Source organism: Acinonyx jubatus, chromosome B4 (genome assembly GCF_027475565.1).
Source record: "Acinonyx jubatus isolate Ajub_Pintada_27869175 chromosome B4, VMU_Ajub_asm_v1.0, whole genome shotgun sequence".
NCBI lineage: Eukaryota > Metazoa > Chordata > Mammalia > Carnivora > Felidae > Acinonyx > Acinonyx jubatus.
The window spans coordinates 130,529,162-130,549,619 of NC_069387.1; the positions used below are offsets into that span (position 1 = coordinate 130,529,162).

The 20,458-nt window shown below is 56.1% G+C and overlaps 1 protein-coding gene across 3 annotated transcripts in view; it reads left to right on the forward strand.

Annotated features, from left to right (window-relative positions):
- The window catches only part of CACNA1I (calcium voltage-gated channel subunit alpha1 I), a 134,847-nt gene that overhangs the window by 78,903 nt on the left and 35,486 nt on the right, over positions 1–20,458 (forward strand). For all 3 annotated transcript variants that reach the window (XM_053226824.1, XM_053226825.1, XM_053226823.1), the window contains exons 6-10: positions 4,516–4,675; positions 10,570–10,885; positions 12,473–12,565; positions 15,919–16,231; positions 18,765–19,186. In XM_053226824.1, the coding sequence (XP_053082799.1) occupies positions 4,516–4,675; positions 10,570–10,885; positions 12,473–12,565; positions 15,919–16,231; positions 18,765–19,186 (1,304 nt within the window). The remainder of the gene's footprint in view (positions 1–4,515; positions 4,676–10,569; positions 10,886–12,472; positions 12,566–15,918; positions 16,232–18,764; positions 19,187–20,458) is intronic.

A 20,458-nucleotide genomic window follows, 5' to 3' on the forward strand; every position in this document is an offset into this window, starting at 1 on the left:
GTCCTACCCCTGGCCCAGCCTGGCGCCCCCACCCCCGTCCCTTTCCGCTCCTCCACTTGCTGTTTTCGTAACACCATCCAACAAATGAGGAGATGTACTTATTTATTTAGTATGTGTGTGGTTTGGTCTCTCCCTACCCGTATCTAGAATGTCCACCTCCTGGGAGCAGGGGACTTGGTCCGTTTATTCATTTGTTTGTTTTAACCGATGCACCCCTAGAACCTAGAACAGCGCCTGGCACGTAGTAGGTCCTCACTAAATATTGGTCGAATGGATCCATCCACCCATCCGTCACTGCTTCGTGGCCATCCTCGGGGGCCACTCTGCCAGGCCCCGGGCTAGATCGGAGGATGCGGAACACCCCTTCTGGGCCTCCTGCTTAGGATGCGGTCAGTTTGGGCAGAGCCATGAACTGATGAGGGCCGACAGCGTAATAAGTGCTGCGATGGAGAGAGGGCAGGGCAGTGGGCAGCTCACTGCAGGGCTACCAGCCCAGCCCAGGGGCCAGAAAAGAGGACCAGTCAGCTGAGGTCTAAGAAAGGAGGGGAGATGGCCTTGTGAGTGTGTGTGAGGGCTTTCCGGGGGGCTGGAAGGGGGTCAGCCTGGCTAGGTCACACCGGCATGGGGTGCTGCTGTCCTGGGGAGTGGACCTAGCATTGCACCCCCCCCCCCCCACAGGGTAATAGTAATAGGAATCCTGGAGGTGGTGATGGGGGAGAGTGCTGTCGGTGGGGGCAGTGTGTGTGTGAGGGTGAAGAGTAGGGGTGCTGGGGGCGTCTGCCAGTCCGGCTGGAGCCGCAGGGTTAGATGTGGGGTGGTGGGCAGAGGGAGGTGCGGCTGGGGAGACAGGCTGGGGCCTGTGCGTAGGGGCTTGGGGATGGGCTAAGAATTTGTACCTTCCCCACGGGGGTGGAAGGACTCCTGGCAGCTTCTGGCTCTGGGGGCTCCTCCTCTGAGGTCCTGTCCCAGCCTCGAGAGGCTGACCGGATGGGAACCACTGTCTTCTGTAGATGAGGCCACTGGGGCCCCGCGGGGGCAAGGCCGGCCTCAGGGCTGCCCCACCAGGAGAGGCACCCAGGCGTCCCGTCCTGGGCTGGTGCTCTGGGCACTCACCCAAGCACTGGATGTCCTGGGGACTCTGGGGTCCTCTTTCCCCTCTCGCCCGGGGAAGCAGGGCCTTCAGCCACACTCATGGGGTTGCCAGGGAGTCTGGTCCTGGCCTCTACCCCAGGCTGAAGGCCCGAGACATCACACTAAGAAAGCAAAACCAGAAAAGTTCATCTTGAGCGATGGTGAGTGAACACCTGGGGGAACTGGAGGCAGGAAGGCTTCACTGGTGTGGGGTGGAAATCAGAGACCGCCTGGAGGAGGCGGGCGGGGCTGGGGATAGGTGTGCTTCGACTTGAGTAGGAAGGATGGTCTGAGGCAGACATCTCTGTCTTTGCCTTTCTTGGTCTTTCTCTCCATCTCTGTCCTCTGTCTCCATTTCTTTCTCTGCCTCTCCTCTCTGCCTCCACCTCCTGAGCCCAGTGCCGGGGGAACTGAGGGCAGAGAGGAACCATCCGACGACGTGCCTTAGCTAATTACTTGACTGCAGGCATAAAAGGAGGGTTAGCTGGGGTCTCGTGGGGTCCTCCCTGACTCCCTAATCCTGTGGCCCCTTTTCCCTGGCACGGAAAGATGGATTCGTTCTGAGTCCCTAATTAGCTAATTATGCCTTGGCTCAGTGGCCCTGGGACTCCCTGGGCCCAAGGGAGGGCTGTGGAGTGAGCTGGGGCCTGGCTTGGCAGAGGGAGGAGGGGAAGGGGGACGGAAGGGCTGCCATTCAGGGAAGCCAGCCAGGCAGGTTTTGAGGAGTCTTTCAGAATTTCAATATCCTGGAGAACAAGGGAAATGTAATTAATCGAGCAACAAAGGCTGGGGGGTGGGGGGGGGGCAGCCATGGAGCAGTCAGGCTGGGGTGGCTCAGAGCCACCTGCTCCCTCAAGGCCTTTCTGACCCAACCCCTTCTCACATGGCTGGTTGCGTCCTGGTCCTGCCGCTGTCCCATCCTCTAGGACTGCCCTGTCCAAGGGCTCGGCCTGCTTAGAATCTGCTCATGGCCTTCCCTGACCAGTCCCCTAGCCCAGGGCCCCTCGCTCCTTAGATCCCGCTTTGCGGCCACTCCCAAGCATGGCCTCGATGCGCTCTCTGAACGGTCATACCTTTGTGCGTTTGCCACAAGCTCCTGTCATCCTGCAGGGCCCAGCTCAAGTCAGTCCCTCCAGGAAGGTGCCCGGATTTGGATGGATCGCAAGGGTGCTTGGTCTATTTCCTTGTTTCCCTTCCCAACACTCCCTGGGCTATCCCTATTGAGGGTGAGGGTGGGGGTGGGGTATTTAGCCCTCAGTCACCCTGGCCTGCTCTCAACTGGAGGCAGCAGCCTGCCAGGGAGACCCACTGCCTTCTCCGGGAGGAGGCTGACCGAGTTTTGTGGGGAGGGAGGACGGGGCAGGCATTAATTATTGATTGGAAATCACTCCACACAGAGCTCGTGATGCAAATCTGAAATAACTACCCTCGTTAACAACCACCTTAGCATCACCCCTGGAATAAATAAAAATCTGAATAGGGCCACTGTTCTCCTTGTCACCATCTTTTCATCCTCCCTTCTCCAATCTTCCGTTCTTTCCTCATGACTCATCACGTATTCAACAAATGTTGGCTGAGGCTTTGTTCTGGGCTAGGATCTGCTGGGTTCTGAGAATGCTGACTGGACACAGGTCCTGCTCCCAGGAGCTTACAGCCCAGTGGAAGAGGAAGGGGTAAACAAATAATAATACACTAGCGCTAGAAGGCTACGTAGTGAATGGGGCCTCCAAGATTGTGTGGTATGCAACTTGCACAACTGTGCAAGTCACCCTAGGTCAGAAGTGCTGAGATTGCCCAGAGCAGAAGAGAGAGGGATGGACTCTACCTGGGATGGAATAGGGGAAGTCTTTACAGAGGGAAAATAGAGCTTCAGCTGGGCTGTGGTGGTTGAATAGGGATTCACCAGGCATAAGAGAGATGGAAGAGTGTTCCAGAAAGCATGCATAAAAGCATGGAGGTGTGAAATCCCATAATATGTTTAGGGAACTTCAAATAATTTGGTACTGCTAACCATAGGATGCAAATTGGTGAGAGGGGTGTGTGTGTGTGTGTGTGTGTGAGAGAGAGAGAGAGAGAGAGAGAGATCTGAAGCTAGAGAGGTAGGTAGAGTCAGATCTCACAGGAGCTTGGAAGGTATGTACTCAAGAGTGACCCATCACTCCTGACCCTCTTTGGGACCACAGACACTGGTGTGGATCTTCTCCCCAGAAAAATTCATGGTATTGTACCTGCACATTTTACAGCAATTTCATAAGGTTCACCTCTTGCAGTCCTTCCAGGCTGTTGTCAAGAATTGTCCCTGTTGTGTCCTGGGCTCTGTTTTTCCTGGGCTGGCTTCAATTGTAGGCGGGTGCTGCCCTGCTGAGGCAAGATGGGCCCAGCAGCTCCGGCCTTAAGTCTGCCCAGCTGGCAACCTCTGCACAAAGAGAGCATTTCCCCCTGTAGTTTCAGCTGAAGTCTCAGGGTTGACCCTCATTGGTCCTGGCTGGGGTCACATGCCTATTCTGGACCAATCACTGGGGCTAGAGGAACGGGATGTGCTGATTGGTCAGGCCCATGTCATGTGATCTCCACGGCAGCCCAGGCAAACCATGGGGACTAGAGTGGGGGAGTGGGGATGTTTTCTTAGGGCTGGGAAAGGTGGCTGGGCCAAACCAGGGAGGTGACCCATCTGCCTGGGGTTTGTGCTCCTGTGGATTCTGCATTGACTGGGGTGTCCAGAGCTCCATTCGTGGAGTCAAGGGGGCAGACGGAGGGGTGGGGGGTGCCAGGGGTTGGGACTGAGCCTGTGGAAAGGGAGAGGGCATGTGGATGGGTCGGCCCAGGGCAGGGGGGGCCGAAGGGAAGGATAGGGAAGTAGATGTGAAGGGTGGTAAGAGTGGGATGGGGCTGGAAGTGGAGTGCGTTCCCCCATTTGCTCTGTGGGTTGGGAGCGTCAGGAGAGTTGGGTGCGGCTCTTGACTGGGGAACCTTTGCAGGGTGGCTGCTGTCTTCTTGGGCCCCTTTGCTGAGGACCTTCTCTTCTAAGAGGGGAAGGGACTGGCTCAAGGTCTCTGAAGGACATCACATTTTTGCATTACCCAGAAGAGAGTTTGGCACATCAACAGTGTCCCGTAAACGCCTGCTTTTTCATCCGGAATCTGGTGAAAGAGTGGTGGGGCCCAGAGCCATTTCTGCGGCCTCTGGGCAGAGGGGCGGACATCAAGGAGAAGGTCTGCTTAATGGCCCCTGAGCAGGCTGGGAGCCCCAAGGAGCCCCTGCCCGCGTGTCCCCACCTCTCCTCTCCATGCCCTTGTCTCTGTTTCTCTAACCCTGCTCTCTCTCTGTCCTCCTGGGACTTCTGCTCCCAAGGCTGACAGTCTCTCTACCCTCCCCCACTCACAGGTATGCGGATCCTGGTGAACCTGCTCCTGGACACGCTGCCCATGCTGGGGAATGTCCTCCTGCTCTGCTTCTTCGTCTTCTTCATCTTCGGCATCATCGGCGTGCAGCTCTGGGCGGGCCTGCTGCGTAACCGCTGCTTCCTGGAGGAGAACTTCACCATGTGAGTGCCGCCCCCACCACCCGGGGGGCTGCCAGCCAGCCAGCCAGCTTTGCCTGGGGCAGCAGGGGTGCTGGATGTTTTAGGACGGGGAGGGTCTCCCCGGGGAGCACCTGGTCCCAACCCTTACTCCCAGGAGTGGAGAGAAGCCAAGGAATGTGCTCAGGTGCGCTGGTGGTGGGTCTCCCGTGAGTGGCTGGACACTAAAAGGAGCACAAAAGGCCACTGAGCTCTCAAAAGGAGCACAAAAGGCCACTGAGGGCTCAAATAGGCCCTCAGGTGCGAATTCAGCTCCTAGTGACTCTTACTTCATACACAGTTTTAACTTACTCGGTGATTGCGAATGGGGCCAGCAGAGTGGAAGCGGCAAACTGTGGGCTCCAACAGGAGGGAAAAGGACAGCTGAGACCCAAGCAGACGTGATGCCAACACGGAATAAGAAGGCAGAAACCCTCAAAGGCAGACACCGAACCTGGCCCAATTCCAGCACAGACATCCCTCTTGGTGACTCCCAGTCATCCAGGAAAGGTCAACTCGCAGTCGGCCCGTTTGCCTTGATAAGCGGGTGGGTGGGCTCCCCACCCCAGAGAGGTGATTGTCGAAAGCCGTCTCAACAGAAGTCCAGCTCTGGCTCTTGCAGGAGTCGGGTTGAGTTGCCTGGGAGAGTTGACATCTGTGGAATTTCCGCGGTGAGGGAGGAGCGGCGTGTTTGGGCGTGCGTACCCGCATGGATGCGTCTGGACGGGAGGATGCTGACACGTTGCTGCGCCTCGGTGGGCTCCTGCCCTGTGCCAGGCCCCGGGGGGACCGAACCAGCCTCTCGCTCGAGAGCAGCACTCAAGTGTCAGCTCTTGCCAAGCCCGTGCTTAGTGCTCAGGACACAACAGAAGGCAGAGTTCCTGCCCTTGGGGAACTGGTCACAGGTGCCTCCACCGAGGGGCTCTCGTGGACGGGGGACGACTGCGGGAGGCTTGGGACGCCCTCCAGGGTGGGCTCAGCTTTCTCTCACATGTCCTGTCAATTGTAGACAGGAAGCTAACCCCGAGAGCCGGGGTGAGGATGGGGGAGGCGACCGGTTCACCCTCCCATTGCCCCCATTGCCGCGGGGACCAGAGAAGGGGCACCCTTGTGGGAAGGATCCCGTGGGCACGTGGGGGCCTACTCTTGTGTCCGTCACTTGGAAGAGGTGGGCCCCACAGCAGCAGGAAGCGGGGGGCACCCACTTCTCCCGGGCTGGTCTTCAAAGATGGAGGTGTGTGGGTATGAGCTCTCAGCTTTGGGGGTTCAGGACAGTTCCAGACCCCTCTGTCCCACACGGGTCTTTACTTAGGTCATTCCGTGGCCTCCTCCTCATTGTCCCGCCTCAGCCCCAAGGTCACCACCTGCTGGAGGCCTTCCCTCACCACCCCCTTACTCCCAGACACTCTGTTGCATTAGCCTGCTTGATTTCCTCCTGAAATTACACTGGTGAGTTCACTTACTTGGTTGTTGGGTGTCTCTAGACTGGTGTATTTGCCTGGTTAACAATGATGAGGTGCTCCAGCGCAACAGGTGTGACTGAGGTAATGCTTAAATCTGACCCCTTGTGGAGACTGGGAGGCAGAGGCCAAGAGAGGGGTATCTTGCTCCAGGGCAAGGTTGGCAACATCAGAGCCGGTGTGAGAACCCAGGTTCCCCTGCCTGCAGCGCCTGCCTCCGGTGAGGGTGCTCAGAGCACCCCTTCAGTCTCATGTGCCCTTGGGGAGACCCCACACGGTCTGTTTGAGGGTTCTGGGGCACAGAGTCAGGACAGTACTGCCCAGCTAGGAAGTGGCGGGGCCCGGAATCTGAACCCAGGACTGATGTCCTCTGCAAGGCGTCTGGTCCCTTCTCCCGGATTCCGTCTGAAGGCCGTTCGCGTCCCAGGCAGACTTTAAATATGCGAATTGCTTTGACAATGTGTCTTGAGGGTGTTTTACACCAGGGTTTCTTATTCCACGGATAAAAGGCAGTTCATCTAGCCAGCCCCTGTTGATGGACGTTGCGTGGTTTCCAAGTTTTTGTTCTTCCGTACGGGGCTGCAGGACGCATCCTGTACACGTGTGATCCTTATATACACGTGGGATCAATGGCTAGACTCATCATCGCCAGTCAAAGTGTATGTGTATATACACACACACACACACACATATATTTTAAGGTTTATTTATTTTGAGAGAGAGGTTGCATGTGTACAAGTGCCCGCATGAGTGGGGGAAGGACAGAGAGAGAGAGAGGGAGGGTGAGAGGATCCCAAGCAGGCTCCGTGTTGCCAGCCCAGAGCCCAGCTTGAGGCTTGATCCCATGAACCATGAGATCACGACCCAAGCCTAAACCAAGAGTCGGACGCTTAACTGAGAGCCTCCCAGGCACCCCAAAGTGTATGTATATTTTTATGCTTCTTTCTTAAAGGTACAAATTGTGTTTAGCGGTGGACACAACTAAAGTGTAGAGCTGAATGATGTTTTACGTGGGTCCACACCAGTGTGAAGCTACCCAGAGAAACTTAGGGGGCCTAGGGAGGCTCCCTCCTGCCCCTTGCTGGTTCCTGTCCCCCTCACCCCAAAGCGGCCACTATTCTGACCTCTATCGCCGTAGATTTGTTTTGCCTGTTCTTGAGGTTTCTTTAAATGCAGTCATACAGGATGCTACCTTTTGTGTCTGCTTCTTTGGCTCAGTGTAATGTGTCTTTGCGATTCACCCACGTTCTTGTGGGTTTTATTTCTTTTTCATTGCTGTGGGTATATATTGAGCAAATATACGACTACTTATTTTTTTTTTGTTTTTTCATTCTACTGTTGACTTGGGTTGTTCCTGTTTTTTTTTTTTCTTTTTTCTTTTTTGGCTCTTATGACTCATGCGTATTCTCGTACATATCTTTGGTGGATGTGGCCATCCTTTCTTTTGGGTAAATACCCAGGAGTGGAATTGTTAAGGGTGCACGTACGTTTAGCTTTAGTAGATTTTGTCAAATGGCTTTCCAAGATGGTTGCGTTCAATGTCGGCTAGCAAAGTCTGAGAGCTCCGGTGGCCCGGCATCCTCAGCGACATTTGGTAACGTCAGTCCTTTTCACTGTCACTCTTCCAGGGAGAGTGCAGTGGTACCTTATTGTGGTTTCAGTTTGTTTTGCCCTGATGACTAGTGACGGTTGGCAATTTTCACGTGTATCCTCTTATGAAGTGTCTGTTACAGTCTTTTGCTGTTTTTAGATTGGGTGGTCTTTCTTTTTATTATAAATTTGCAGTGGTTCTTTGTATTCTCGATTTGAGTCCTTTGGTGGATAGATATGTTGAGTCCTTTGGTGGATAGATAGATATGTCTCTTAATGGTGCTATTGGACGATGAAGCCCTTAGTTGTAATGAAGTCCAGATTACCAGTCGTTTTTTCAGTATTGCTTTTTGTGTCCAGTTTAATCTTTTCTTAACCCAAGGTGATGAAAATATCCTCCAGTGTTTTCTTTTAGAAGCTTTCCTGTTTTATCTTTCACATTTGGGTCTGTATTCCGTCTCTTAGTGTGGTATGTACAGATTCCCTTTTTGTACAGATATTCAGTTGTCCCAGCAGCATTGGTTGAGAAGTCCACCCTTTTTCCACTGAATTGCAAGGGTGCCTTTATTACTGCCAGGTGGCCATTTGTATTTGGGTCGGATGTGTACGTGTTCATTGTTGGCGGATGCCGCTAAATTGCCCCCCAAAAAGTTTATATCAATTTACACTCCCACCAACAGTGTATGCGCATGTGTGTTTGTGCTCACTCTTTTCTGCACTCAGTACCATCGGCCTGAAATATTTGCCATTTGGATGGGTGTAAAATGATCTCGGTGTTAGTTTTGTTTGCATTTTCCTGTTATCAGTCAAGTGAGCATCTCTTCCTGTATATTGGTACGTTGGCTTCCCCCCACCCCCCGCCAAGCATCTTGGCCATTTTTATTTCTTCTGTGAAATTTTTCTCTTTTCTTTTCTTTTCTTTTGTCCTTTTACCCCCTAGTGGGGGCACAGGTGGTTTTGAGTGACAGGTGGTTTTAACATAGTCTAGATGTCTTCTATTTGTTTTATATATTGCCAATACCTATCCCAGGGCAGTGGCAATCTCTAGCCTGTTTTTGTAAATAAAGTTTTATTGGAACACGGCCATACCCACTTGTTTACCTATTTCCTATGACTGTTTCGCATTTCAAGAGTGCAGTTGAGTAATTGGCACAGAGACCATATGGCCCTATCTGGCCCTTTACAGAAAAAGTTTGCCTGCCTCTACTTTTTATTTATTTATTTATTTATTTATTTATTTATTTATTTAGCTTGTCTTTTTACTTAGTATGCTCTCTTTTGTCTCATAGAAGTTTTACATTTTTATATAGTCAATCTTGAACTTTGCCTTTGTAGAATTTGGATTTGTAGATTTTATCCAGGAAAGCCTTACACGTATACCTTTTTTTTCCTCAATTATTTCTTTTAAGTTTATTTATTTCATTTGAGAGAGAGAGGAAGAGAAAGAGAGGAGGCAGAGAGAGAGGGAAAGAGAATGAATCCCAAGCAGATTCTGTACGGGCAATGTAGAGCCCGATGCGGGACTCAAACTCATGAAATGTGACATTGTGACCTGAGCCCGAAACCAAGAGTCAGACACTTAACTGACTGAGGCACCCAGGTATCCCAGGCCTTATATATCTTGAATTAACAGAAATATTTCCCGTTCTCTTGTAATATTTTTGTGATTATGTTTGTTGCATTTATGATTTTTAATCCACCAGAAGTTTATTATTTTAAATTTTGTAATATATTTTGCTTAACCTAATATATCCAAAAGATTACTATTTTCAATGTGCAATCAATATAAATAATTAATAATGAGATTATTTACATTCTTTTTTTTTTTCTTTTGATACCAAGTCTTCAAGAAGTTTATTTTTGTATATGGTGTGAGGTAGGGATCTATTCTTTTTCCAGATAACAGTTGTCTCAGAAGCATTTATTGTTTAATTCTTCTTCTCCCCATGGATCTGAAAAGGTGTTTCTGTAATAGACTAAGTTCTGTTTTATGTATGGGTTTGTCCCTGTGCTCTGTGGTGTTCCATGAATCTTTCTGTTCCTCTTGCAATACTATACACTCTAGTAATAATTGTAGTTGTATTTTGCTCTCTTGTAAGACTGGACTCCACTCCTCTTTCTCCTTTTAAAAAAACTGTCTTGCCTATTCTTCCATCCAGATAAATCCTAGAACCATCTGTCCAGGTTCCACAGACACAAACAAGTTGGGATTTTGATTGGGTTGCAATGACTCATTGTTTAACCTCACAGGATGGGTAGGGCAGAGATTGTCATCTCTGTCTTACAGATGAGGAAATTGAGGTCTGGAGAGAGGAAGTTAACAGCCCAAGGTTACATAGATGGGAAGGGGTGGGGCAGGCAGAGGATCAGATCCTCATCTGTTGGATCAGTAGAATTCAACGTTTGTTGATTAAACGTGTACTCTGTGCTGACCAAACAGTGTATGGGGACTGGGGAGCCTGAGACCCCGTCCTTGTCCTAAAAGAGCTTCAGGCTCCAAGAGAAGTTGGGTACATATGCCCTAGGAGCAATGCGGGTGTGTGCAGGGCACAGTCTGGCCACAGCGGGTCAGGGACTAGCCCTGCTCCATCCTGGGGAGGCCCCCTTAGGGAAGGGACCCTAGAACTGACTGCAGTGGGTCAGTGGGAGATTTTTTGACCATGGGGAAGGGCGTCCCAGGTGGGGGAACAACATAGGCCAAGGTCTAGAGGCAGTGACAGGACCTGTTGGGACAGTTCTGTCACACTACGTGGCCTTTCCCCTTCCTGCTCCTCCTGGTGGTGACCCCTCCCCTTCTCTTCTTTTCCCCCCGCCATCACCTGTGCACAGACAAGGGGATGTGGCCCTGCCCCCCTACTACCAGCCAGAGGAGGACGACGAGATGCCCTTCATCTGCTCCCTTTCGGGGGACAATGGCATCATGGGCTGCCACGAGATCCCCCCACTCAAGGAGCAGGGCCGTGAGTGCTGCCTGTCCAAGGATGATGTCTACGACTTCGGGGCGGGGCGCCAGGACCTCAATGCCAGCGGGCTCTGCGTCAACTGGAACCGCTACTATAACGTGTGCCGCACGGGCAGCGCCAACCCCCACAAGGGTGCCATCAATTTCGACAACATCGGCTACGCCTGGATCGTCATCTTCCAGGTGAGGCCGCTCAGGCCTGGCACCAGTGCACAGGCTGGGGCCCGGGAGACTGGAGTGGGGTGGGGTGAGGGGCAGGGGGAACAGCTTCTTCTGGCAGGGAGGGCTCTGTGCTAGGTGTTGGCCGCCTGTTTCATTGAAATCTGCCCGACTTGCTGGCGCGATGGGCGTTAGCGTGCCCCTATTATAGACAGAGCAACTGAGGTTCGAGAGAAAGGAAGCAAGCTATTTGATGGATCACATGCTGGTTAGTGGAGAGTCAGGATTCTAACCCCGGGCCGGGTGCCCCCAAAGCCTGTGCTCTTTGTGGAACCCCAGGTTGCCTGGGGACCGATGGATCCCGGCAGTGAGGTACAGACCTAGAGGGGAGAGACCAGACTCGCGCCTGTTAGAGGGGCTGACCAGGCAAGGCCTGCACACAGGACATGGGGGAAAAGACATTCCTGGTGGAGGTGACCACCTGAGCCAAGGCCTGAGTGCAGGGAAGGTTCAAGGTGAGCACCAAGGAGCTGTCTGTCTGTCTGGGTAGAATCTCTCGGACCTTTTTCGTTGATCAGTCAGTAAGAAATACATTTTACTCAGTGCACACATATACACACACTCACAGTGTTAACTTTACTGTGTGCCTTGCACGGCCCCACTGCGCTGCAGACGACCGGGGTGGGGCGTGTTGAGGAAACGAGGGCTCTAAGACTGGGTACCGCTTCCTGCCTCTGTGCCTCAGTTTTTCACCTTTAACGTGGGGGTAATAACAGCCCCCTCTCACCCTGAGTGGCTGAGAAGAAGAAGCTAGATGATGGGAGCCGAACAGTCAGCAAAGTGTGGAGTGAGTGCTTGGTAAAGGTCACCTTCCCGCTGCCCTCGGAAGGAAGAACAGGGCTGGAGCAGGGGGTGGTGGCTGAGAAGCCCCAAGAAGAGGGGAGGGCCTTATCAAAGCGGCTGCTCTGTGTGCTTTGCTCTGGGGAGCATCGAGATCACAGAATTCAGAGCTGCAAGGCGTGATGTGATGTGATCACAGCCCAGCAGCTGTGTTTTGAGACCCTCAGCCCCCAGGGGTGTGAATGGGTTGCCTGGGAGAGGGCAGTTGCTAGGGAGCGCCCAGCGTTTGCTTTGCCCGAGGCTGCTCTGCCTCCCTCTCTGGGAAGGAGAACGGGGGCAACAGTCACACCAGCCCCATCATAGCCACACTCCTGGGCTCAGCTGAGCTGTACCCTAGGCCCAGCTGGTGAGCTGGAGTTGGAGTCCAGGGCCCCCTGCTTCCAGCCCTCCTGCCTCAGTGAGGGAGACTGGAGAGGGGCAGGCTCTGGAGCAAGAGGGACCAGGCTCAAGTCTGGCTCCCCGCCTTCCTGGCTGTGTGACAGAGGGCAAATACTGTAACCTCTCTGAACCTCAGTTTTCTCACCCGTGTATGGGCGACGAGGATGGCCGTCCCATGGAGCCTTGTGGAGAGTTCGAGAGAGAATGTGTGCCCAGCAGTCTGGCACACAGTGGGGCCTCTGTCTGGGGCGCTGCGTTGGTTGCCTGTCTTTCCTGAGGGTGCCGCCTTTCCTGTCTCAGGCTCACCGGTCCTCTGCTCTGTTCTGGCTGCAGGTGATTACCCTGGAAGGCTGGGTGGAGATCATGTACTATGTGATGGATGCTCACTCCTTCTACAACTTCATCTACTTTATCCTGCTTATCATAGTACGTGTCAGGGTAGCTGGGGCTCTCTGGGGAAGCTCACGGACCCAGGGACCAGGGATGGGACTGGGGGGTTCCCAGGGAGCCCCTCAGAGCCAAGAGAGCTGAGTGGGAGGGAGCAGGAGGGGCAGGGTTTCTTTTTTTTTTTCTTTTTTTATTTTAAGTCATCCATACACCCAATACGGGGCTCGAACTCACAGTCCTGAGACCAAGAGTCGGGTGCTTCACTGACTGAACCAGCCAAGCCATTTTTAAATGCCTCCGAGCAGCGGGTGACTGAAGGGACTCATCAGCGCGGCTGCGGGAAGCATCCATCACTCTCGATTGCCTTCATTTCTCATTTCTGGGCGTTTAAGACCATCTAGTCGCTCCTGCTCGTGTTTCTCTGCCTTGTAGTCTCTGGGAATACATTCTTCTCACGGCCGTAGCTAGGTGCAGCCCCAGGATGGGAGCTTGTCCAGGGCTCCAGCTTGTTCCTCTTTTCCCGTGGTGGGAAGGGGAGATGCTCTGAAACAGAAACCCGGGGCTGCTTCCCCACAGGGCTCCCTGAAATTCTCGGATGCAGGGGGCGGGGGTGGCTTAGGGGGTGGAGGCAGGGCTCTGTCTGCCTCACGGAGCAGGGTCCTTCTGGGAAGCCCCTCCTGCCTCCCTCCACAGTCTGCCCAGAGCGAGCTTATCCACCTCGTCATGCCTGACCGCGGCTTCAGCCACAGCACGATCCCCAAAATGTCAAGGTGATTCTCTCCTGGGCGAGTCAGTGCTGGCTCACTCCCTACTGCTGTGAGGCTGGATTCTCTGGTGTCCCGATGGTGGGAGAGGGCATGCTTGGCTCTCTGGGGCAGCACCTTTTCCTGAGCTGGTGGGACCTTGACCTGAGGGTTCAGGACAAGCTGGCAAGTGACCCGAGACGTACCTGCTGTTGGTTTTGCTCTGATGCCTTCCTGGGGGACGCAGGGGCCTTGGACCTGTAAAGAGACCCCCAGATAAAAAGAAGGGGGTTGAGACTTTGTTCAGCATTGCCCTTCATCCATTGGTTTGTTCATTCCCCAGCACCATCAGGGAGACCTGCCCTGCTCCAGGCCCTGAGCCGAACACTGGGCACTGAGCAGTGAGGTGGGCCCAGCCTTGTCCTCGAGGAGCTCACAGTCTTGGGCGGGGGGCGGGAAGATGGGCTACACTTGACATTGACCAGACAGCATATTAGGAGCCACGGCAGAAGGAATCCTGAGAGGTTGAGGGAGCCCAAAGGAGTTTTCTAATCTAGCTTGGAGGAGGAAGAGGGGAGTGGGAGGCTTCCTGGAGGAGGTGATTACCAGAACTGAGCCTTAAAGGCTGAGGGTAGGCAGCCAGGGGGAGAGCCTCTTGGGCAGGGGGCAACTTGCAGAGACCTTGACATGGACAGAGTCCTGATTGGAGGCACTTCGAACCACTGGGGTTGCTGGAGGAGCCTCAAATTCCAGAGAAGCACTGGAGAATGTGGTCTGCCCCTCCTGATAGAGTTAGGGGTGGGGATGTCAAGTTGATAACTCCCAGCATGACACGAGCCACGTCTGTTAGCTCCCCCGAGTCCCATGGGGGATGGTGACGGCACCTAGGCTTATGGGTTCTCAGGAGGATTAGATGAGACAGAGTCTGAGGCCTGCATGACCCCTGGCACACAGTAAGCCTCAATAAATGTGCCCTGCCACTTTTACTGCTGGTATTTTTGGGCCCCAGGTGGCTCTGTCACAAGAGAAAGGGTACTGGCAGGGGGCTGAGGATGTTGAACTTTTCTGGGTGCTGGGAAGGGTCCAGAGAGCAAAGCCTGAACCACCGGGCTTCCATTTTGCCCTCACAATCCTGGCCATGCAGGGCCACCTACCCATTCTGTTCCTCAGGTGAGGATCCTGAGCCCCAGAGAGGTGAGAGGTCCTCAGCCCTCAGACTCTGGTGCCCAGCGCTCCCTCTGGTTGGAAACGTGTTAAGCTTGTCTTGCCTGAGCCTTGGGTTTTACAGACGGGGAAACGGAGGTCCAGAAGGAAGGGGGGAGCTGCCTGGGTCACAGGGGCAGTGGCTGTAGAGGCAGGCTGTCTAGAAGCCTGATAGGTGTGAGCTCCCAGAGAGAAGGGTCTGCACCCTCTCCTTCTTGGTGACCCGTCACAGGGGCCCGATGCACAGCAGATCTCCAGGAGACGCTGGTGGAAGATAGAACCGAGAGGGCCAATGAGGGGCATCTTTGTACCTGGGGATTTTCTCAGGGTCCTCCAGCCAGGAAGCCCTCCCCTCAGCCCTCGATAACCCTAGAAGCCCAGCTCCCTCTTTGTGACGTGGGGACAGGAGGGGAGGGTGAATCAGTGGCTGGGACTGTGGCCTGCGTGAACGGCCTGGCAGGTAGCCCGGAGGAGGATGAAAAGCTGATAGGTGGACCCTCCTTGCTGGTAGGGCCACTGATCTCTTTCAAGGGCTTAGCGAATGCCAGAGGAGGGGTCTGCCCTCTGGCAACTAGGGCCTACCTGTGCCCTCTGCGGCCTGTGGAGGCCACTGGAACTGGACCCTGCATCATGAGGTGGTGGGATTCTTAGTACTGACTGGGTCGTCTCCCCCACCACCTCCATCCAAGCACAGATAAAGCCACACAAGTAAATCCTGTCTGAAGGAAGCTTCTCTTTTGTCTGGATGCCCAACTGAGGCCAGAGTGAAGGCCAGAGAGAGGGTAGGGCTGGGGTGGGACTCAGGGCCTGGATAGCCTGAGAAGGTGTGGGCCTCCCTCCCCTCCCTCCCTGGCCTCAGCACTGACGTCCCTGGCCGGGGTCCGAGGGCCTGGGGGATCGGGCTTCAAAGCGGGTCCCAGTGGGGCCTGGGGAGCTGCCTGGGCCACCGCTGTCCTGGGGCCCTGGCCTCCTGTAGGAGCAAGGCCTCAGCAGTCTTTTCCTGTCCCTATCTGTGCCCGTGCCTCTCCGTCTCTCTGGGCCCTCCACCCTCTGCCCCTCTCTCTCCCCGCCTCCTCGCACCCATCACCCTGTGTCTCCCACGCCCTCCGCTTCTGCACTCTCTGAGCCTCCGTCCCTCCCTCTCGGTGTTTCTCCTCATCGTCTCTCTGTCCTTCCTGCCGGCTCTGGCTGTCTGTCTCCTGGCTCTGTCCTGTCCCTGCTCCGTGCCTCGGATTTGTCCCTGCCCCTCTTCCTCCTGTCCTCCTTTCTGCCTCGGTACCCCTCTGCTTCTCACCCCACCTCTGTCACCGCGTCACCACCTCTGCCTCCCCATTTTCTCTTTCTGTCTATCCCTTCATTCCCCTCTCCCCCACGTCTGCCTCCCCCCACCAATCTGTCCCCTCTGTTCCTGTCCCTGTCCCTGTCCTCTCCTCCCGTTGGTCACAGGTGGGCTCCTTCTTCATGATCAACCTGTGCCTCGTTGTCATAGCGACCCAGTTCTCGGAGACCAAGCAGCGGGAGCACCGGCTGATGCTGGAGCAGCGGCAGCGCTACCTGTCCTCCAGCACGGTGGCCAGCTATGCGGAGCCCGGCGACTGTTACGAGGAGATCTTCCAGTACGTCTGCCACATCTTGCGCAAGGCCAGGAGGCGTGCCCTGGGCCTCTACCAGGCCCTGCAGAGCCGGCGCCGGGCCCCGGGCCCGGGGGCGTCCCCCTCCGCCAAGCCCGGGCCCCGCGCCAAGGAGCCCAGGCATTACAGTAAGTGGTCCCGCCTGCCGCCGCCTCCGGGGTGCCCCGTTCAGGCCTCGTGTGCCTCCAGCGGGGGATTCTGGGGACCCCGCGACGGCACCCTGTCTCCTCGGCACAGGCAGAGCCGTCCTGCAGGTTGAGAACCCGGCTCTTCCCTCGGGAGCTCCAGTCCGTGCCCCTTGCTCCCTCCCTGCTTCCCTGACCCCCTGCCGGTGCCCGGTCTGGGCTGGCCTCGGGCTGGGGGCACCCAGCACCCCGAGCCCTGGAGGATCCCCTTCCGACCCCAGTGCGGTCACACGTGGACCCAGGCTCCGCCCGGGATTCACATTTGAAAGAAACGGACGGTTGTCTATCCTGTCTGGTAAAACGCTAACGCTCCACTCCTCTCAGCCTGCCTCACGCCCCACGTGGCTTCCTGCTGCCACCACGTGCTAGCACGCCAGAGCAGTGACGACCAGCCACCTGGGATAAGGGGGCTGTGGCCGCCGTGCTGAGGCATGGTGTGTCGGGGACCAGAGATCTTCTGTCTCTGGGCCGTTAGGCTCAGAAGGGGCTCTCCATTCACTCTCTCGTCTGTTCTAGAAAACAGTCCTGAGAAGAGGGCAGAGTGAGTTATATTATCCCGTTTTCAGATGGGAAAACCAAGGCTCAGATAGGTGAAGGGAGTCACCTGGGGTCACGTAGCGTGTCCGTGACAAAATCCGCATCAGGGACATCAGAGCTGGGTTTGCTGGGCCCGCGTCCAGAGGGAAATGAACGCTCCCGCTCAGCTCCCCACAGAAGGCAGATGCGCCCCAGGAGAGGAGTCCCGCCCCCCAGCTGGTGCCAAGATGGAAGGCAGCAGGGTCCCAGCCCCGGAGCAGGTGCACAGCATGTGACCTGGACAGCCTGGGCCCCTCTGTGGGCCTCAGTCTCCTGCTCCGTCAGGTCGAGGATGAGGCTCACGCGCAGGGGGAGTCAGCCACCCCCGGGCCCTGCCCCTGCAGCTCTCAAGCCCTGAGATTCTTGGGAGGCAAGCCGGAGAGAGAACTGAGCTTGAAGCTGCCGCCCACCCCTCCTCGGCGCCAGCCGTCCAGCCGTGGTCTCGCGGGAGGCTCCAGGTGGCCCGTGGGCTGGCCCAGCACGTGGGCGGGGCAGCTGGGGTCTGCCTGCAGGGTCCCTGGATGACGCGGGCTTCTTGCTGCTGCCCCCACCCTCTCCGGGGAAGCTGTGTGGAAAGAAGTCCAGGGGCCTCTCTGGAGGGGGACCTTGCCCCCTGCCCCTGGGCCTCAGTCCCCTCCTGCTTCCCTGGGAAACAAGTTTCAGGGGGCCCAGCCCCAGGCACGAGTGGGGCTGAGGTGGGCCTTACTGAAGTGGGATTGACCCTGGGCTTCTGCCTGCCCACGCCGGCTCCCAGGGGATGAATGAATCAGAAGCCTCGTCCCGGGCTTCAGGAGATATTGGGAGGCAAATCTGGAAAGGGAGGGTAGGCATTACATGTTTTTCATTCCCTTTAATTATTATTATGCTTAAATGTTTATGTAGTTATTTTGAGAGAGAGAAAGAGAACACGCATGTGGGAGGGACAGGGTAGGGTGGGTAGAGAGAGAGAGAGAATCCCAAGCAGGCTCTGCACTGTGCCCCCATGGGGCTTGATCCCATGAACCCTGAGACCATAACCTGGGCAGACACCAGGACTCAGATGCCAGACGCCTGAGCCACCCAGGCACCCTCCCTTTAATATTACTAATAGCTTTTCTTTGCTCGCACCAGGAAAACGTGTATTTTAGGACAGTACAGGTAAACATAAAGAAGAGACCAAACCACCCAGGAAGAACCTCTCTGACACCTCCTTGAAATGGTTAAAGATGGCAGAACTGTGGTCTAAGTCTGGTTCAGGCTTCTTAAACTCTCCCTGGGGCAGCACAGGGGGTGAACACTTCTGCCCCCCACTCCCTGCTGTGCCTCCCGTCAGCCCCTCCTGCCTGCTTCCCCTGGAGCCACCCCGACTCTCAGGGGGCTTCTGGAGCAAGGGTTTGCCTCCTGCCCAGGGCTCCTGCCTCCCTCCCTCCCCGGGACACAAGCCCCACATACGAGAGGTCACCTTGGCTCTCTCGAAGGGGCGTCCGTCCGCCACATCAAGCTGACTCTTTTAGAAGCTCTTTTAGAAACTCTTTCTCAGCCATTTCCCCAAGTCCAATGTGAGCAAGCAGGACCGTGGGAGGGCTGGGCCTCGGGCCAGGAGATGATGTAGCCAGGACAGGCGACAAACACACGTGCCCCAGGCACTGTTCTAGGCACGCCAACACATCCACAGTAGAACCCTCCCCACGGCCCTCGCTTGTCACAGGGGCCAGCCAAGCCCAGGGAGGTAAAGCCAATCCCCCAGGAACTACAAGCCACTCGACCTCCTCACCCAGACAGAACCTGAGCCACAGGAACTTGAAGCACACATGTGTCCCAGGGTTAGCTTGACCCCTGGGGTGGGCAGGTCCTGCCCCCTCGGAGCCCCTCAAGCCTGTGTAACCTGAGGCGCCGACCCTGCCTTGTGTTTGCTTCGCAGAGCTGTGCCCTCGACACAGTCCCCTCGACCCGATGCCCCACACACCGGTGCAGCCCATCTCTGCCATGCTGGCCTCCGATCCTGCCAGCTGTCCCCGCTGCCAGCACGAGGGGAGCCGGCGGCCCTCGGGCCCGGGCAGCACCGACTCGGGCCAGGAGGGCTCGGGCTCTGGTGGCTCAGGTGGTGACTCGGAGGAGGTGGATGGGGACGGGGCCCGGAGCAGCGAGGATGGGACCTCCTCAGGCCTGGAGAAGGAGGACGAGGAGGCACAGGCGGACGGGGCGGCCCGGCTGTGCGGGGATGTGTGGCGGGAGACCCGAGCCAAGCTTCGAGGCATCGTGGACAGCAAGTACTTCAACCGGGGCATCATGATGGCCATCTTGGTTAACACTGTCAGCATGGGCATCGAACACCATGAGCAGGCCAGTGGGGGCGGGCGCTGGGCGCGGGGGGAGGGCTGGACGCCTAGGCCCAAGCCGGCCGCACGCAGCCTGGGCTGTTGAACATCCCCAGGGTGTCTGTCTCCCACCTGACCAGGGCCGGGTCCGATTCTGCCCTGTGGCCTCAGTGCCCAGCCCCGGGCCCGGCCCAGAGGAGAGGGAAGCTCCAGGTGTGTGCCTAGTGGGTGAGTGAGCGGGGGAGGCGGAGCTGGTACTGGGGCCAGCTGGGTTGAGATGCAGCCCCCGTCTCCTGAGTGGCGCGGCCTGGACACCAGGCACCCACAGCCCTTCCCCTGTCCGTCCTGCCAAACCTGACTTCCGGTCATCGCCTTTCCCACGAGCCCTCCTGTCCATTCTCCCCCAAACAGCTGGCGTGGTCTTTCCCGAGGCCGGGCTTTCCCCTCTCCCCAACCTGCCGCAGCTCCCCATTGCCCTCGGCACAAAACACAGACCTTTCCTCTGACAGCCAAGGTCCCTCTGTGGCAGTGCCTTCAGCCGGTTGGGCGTCCTCCTGTCCCTGATGTCCCCACATAGTCCACCCTCCACGCAGCCCGGCGGCACTGAGGGTGGCCCCAGGGTTGCCCTGCAAAGACTGTCCCCCGTCTCCCTCCTAGGCCAACCCCGTGGTTTCTTCTGTCCTCAGCACTGGGTGCGTGGAGTGCAGAGTGGGTGTTGGCTGAGTTCATGGTGTGGCCCAGGCCCCCTGGGCCATCGGGGTTCGGAGACATGGCCCCAAGGGAGATGGCAGGAGCACAGGGAGGATGTGTAAGAGATAAGAGGCTACTTGTAGGGACACAGGAAGGAGGGCTGTGGGGGGTTAGCACACATGTGCCCAGCAAATAGGTCATACCGTGGGTGACGGCCTGTGTGACAAGTCCATTCCTGGCTCCATTCAAAAAACACCATTTTCTGACTCACCTAGCCCCTGGGTGGGTTTCCTCCGTTGACCTGGCCCCTACCCCGTGAGGGCACCCCGCTTGGCAGCTAGTGACCCTGAGGCCTCGGGAGGAGATGTCACTGATCCAAGGTCCCACAGACAATCAGGGGTCAGATTTGAACCCACATATATATATATATTTTTTTAACATTTATTTATTTTTGAGAGACAGACAGAGGCAGAGCATGAGCAGGGGAGGGGGAGAGAGAGAGAGAGAGAATCTGAAGCAGGCTCCAGGCTCTGAGCTGTTTGTTAGCACAGAGGCTGGCTCGGGGCTTACGAACCGTGAGACCATGATCTGAGCTGAAGTCGGACGC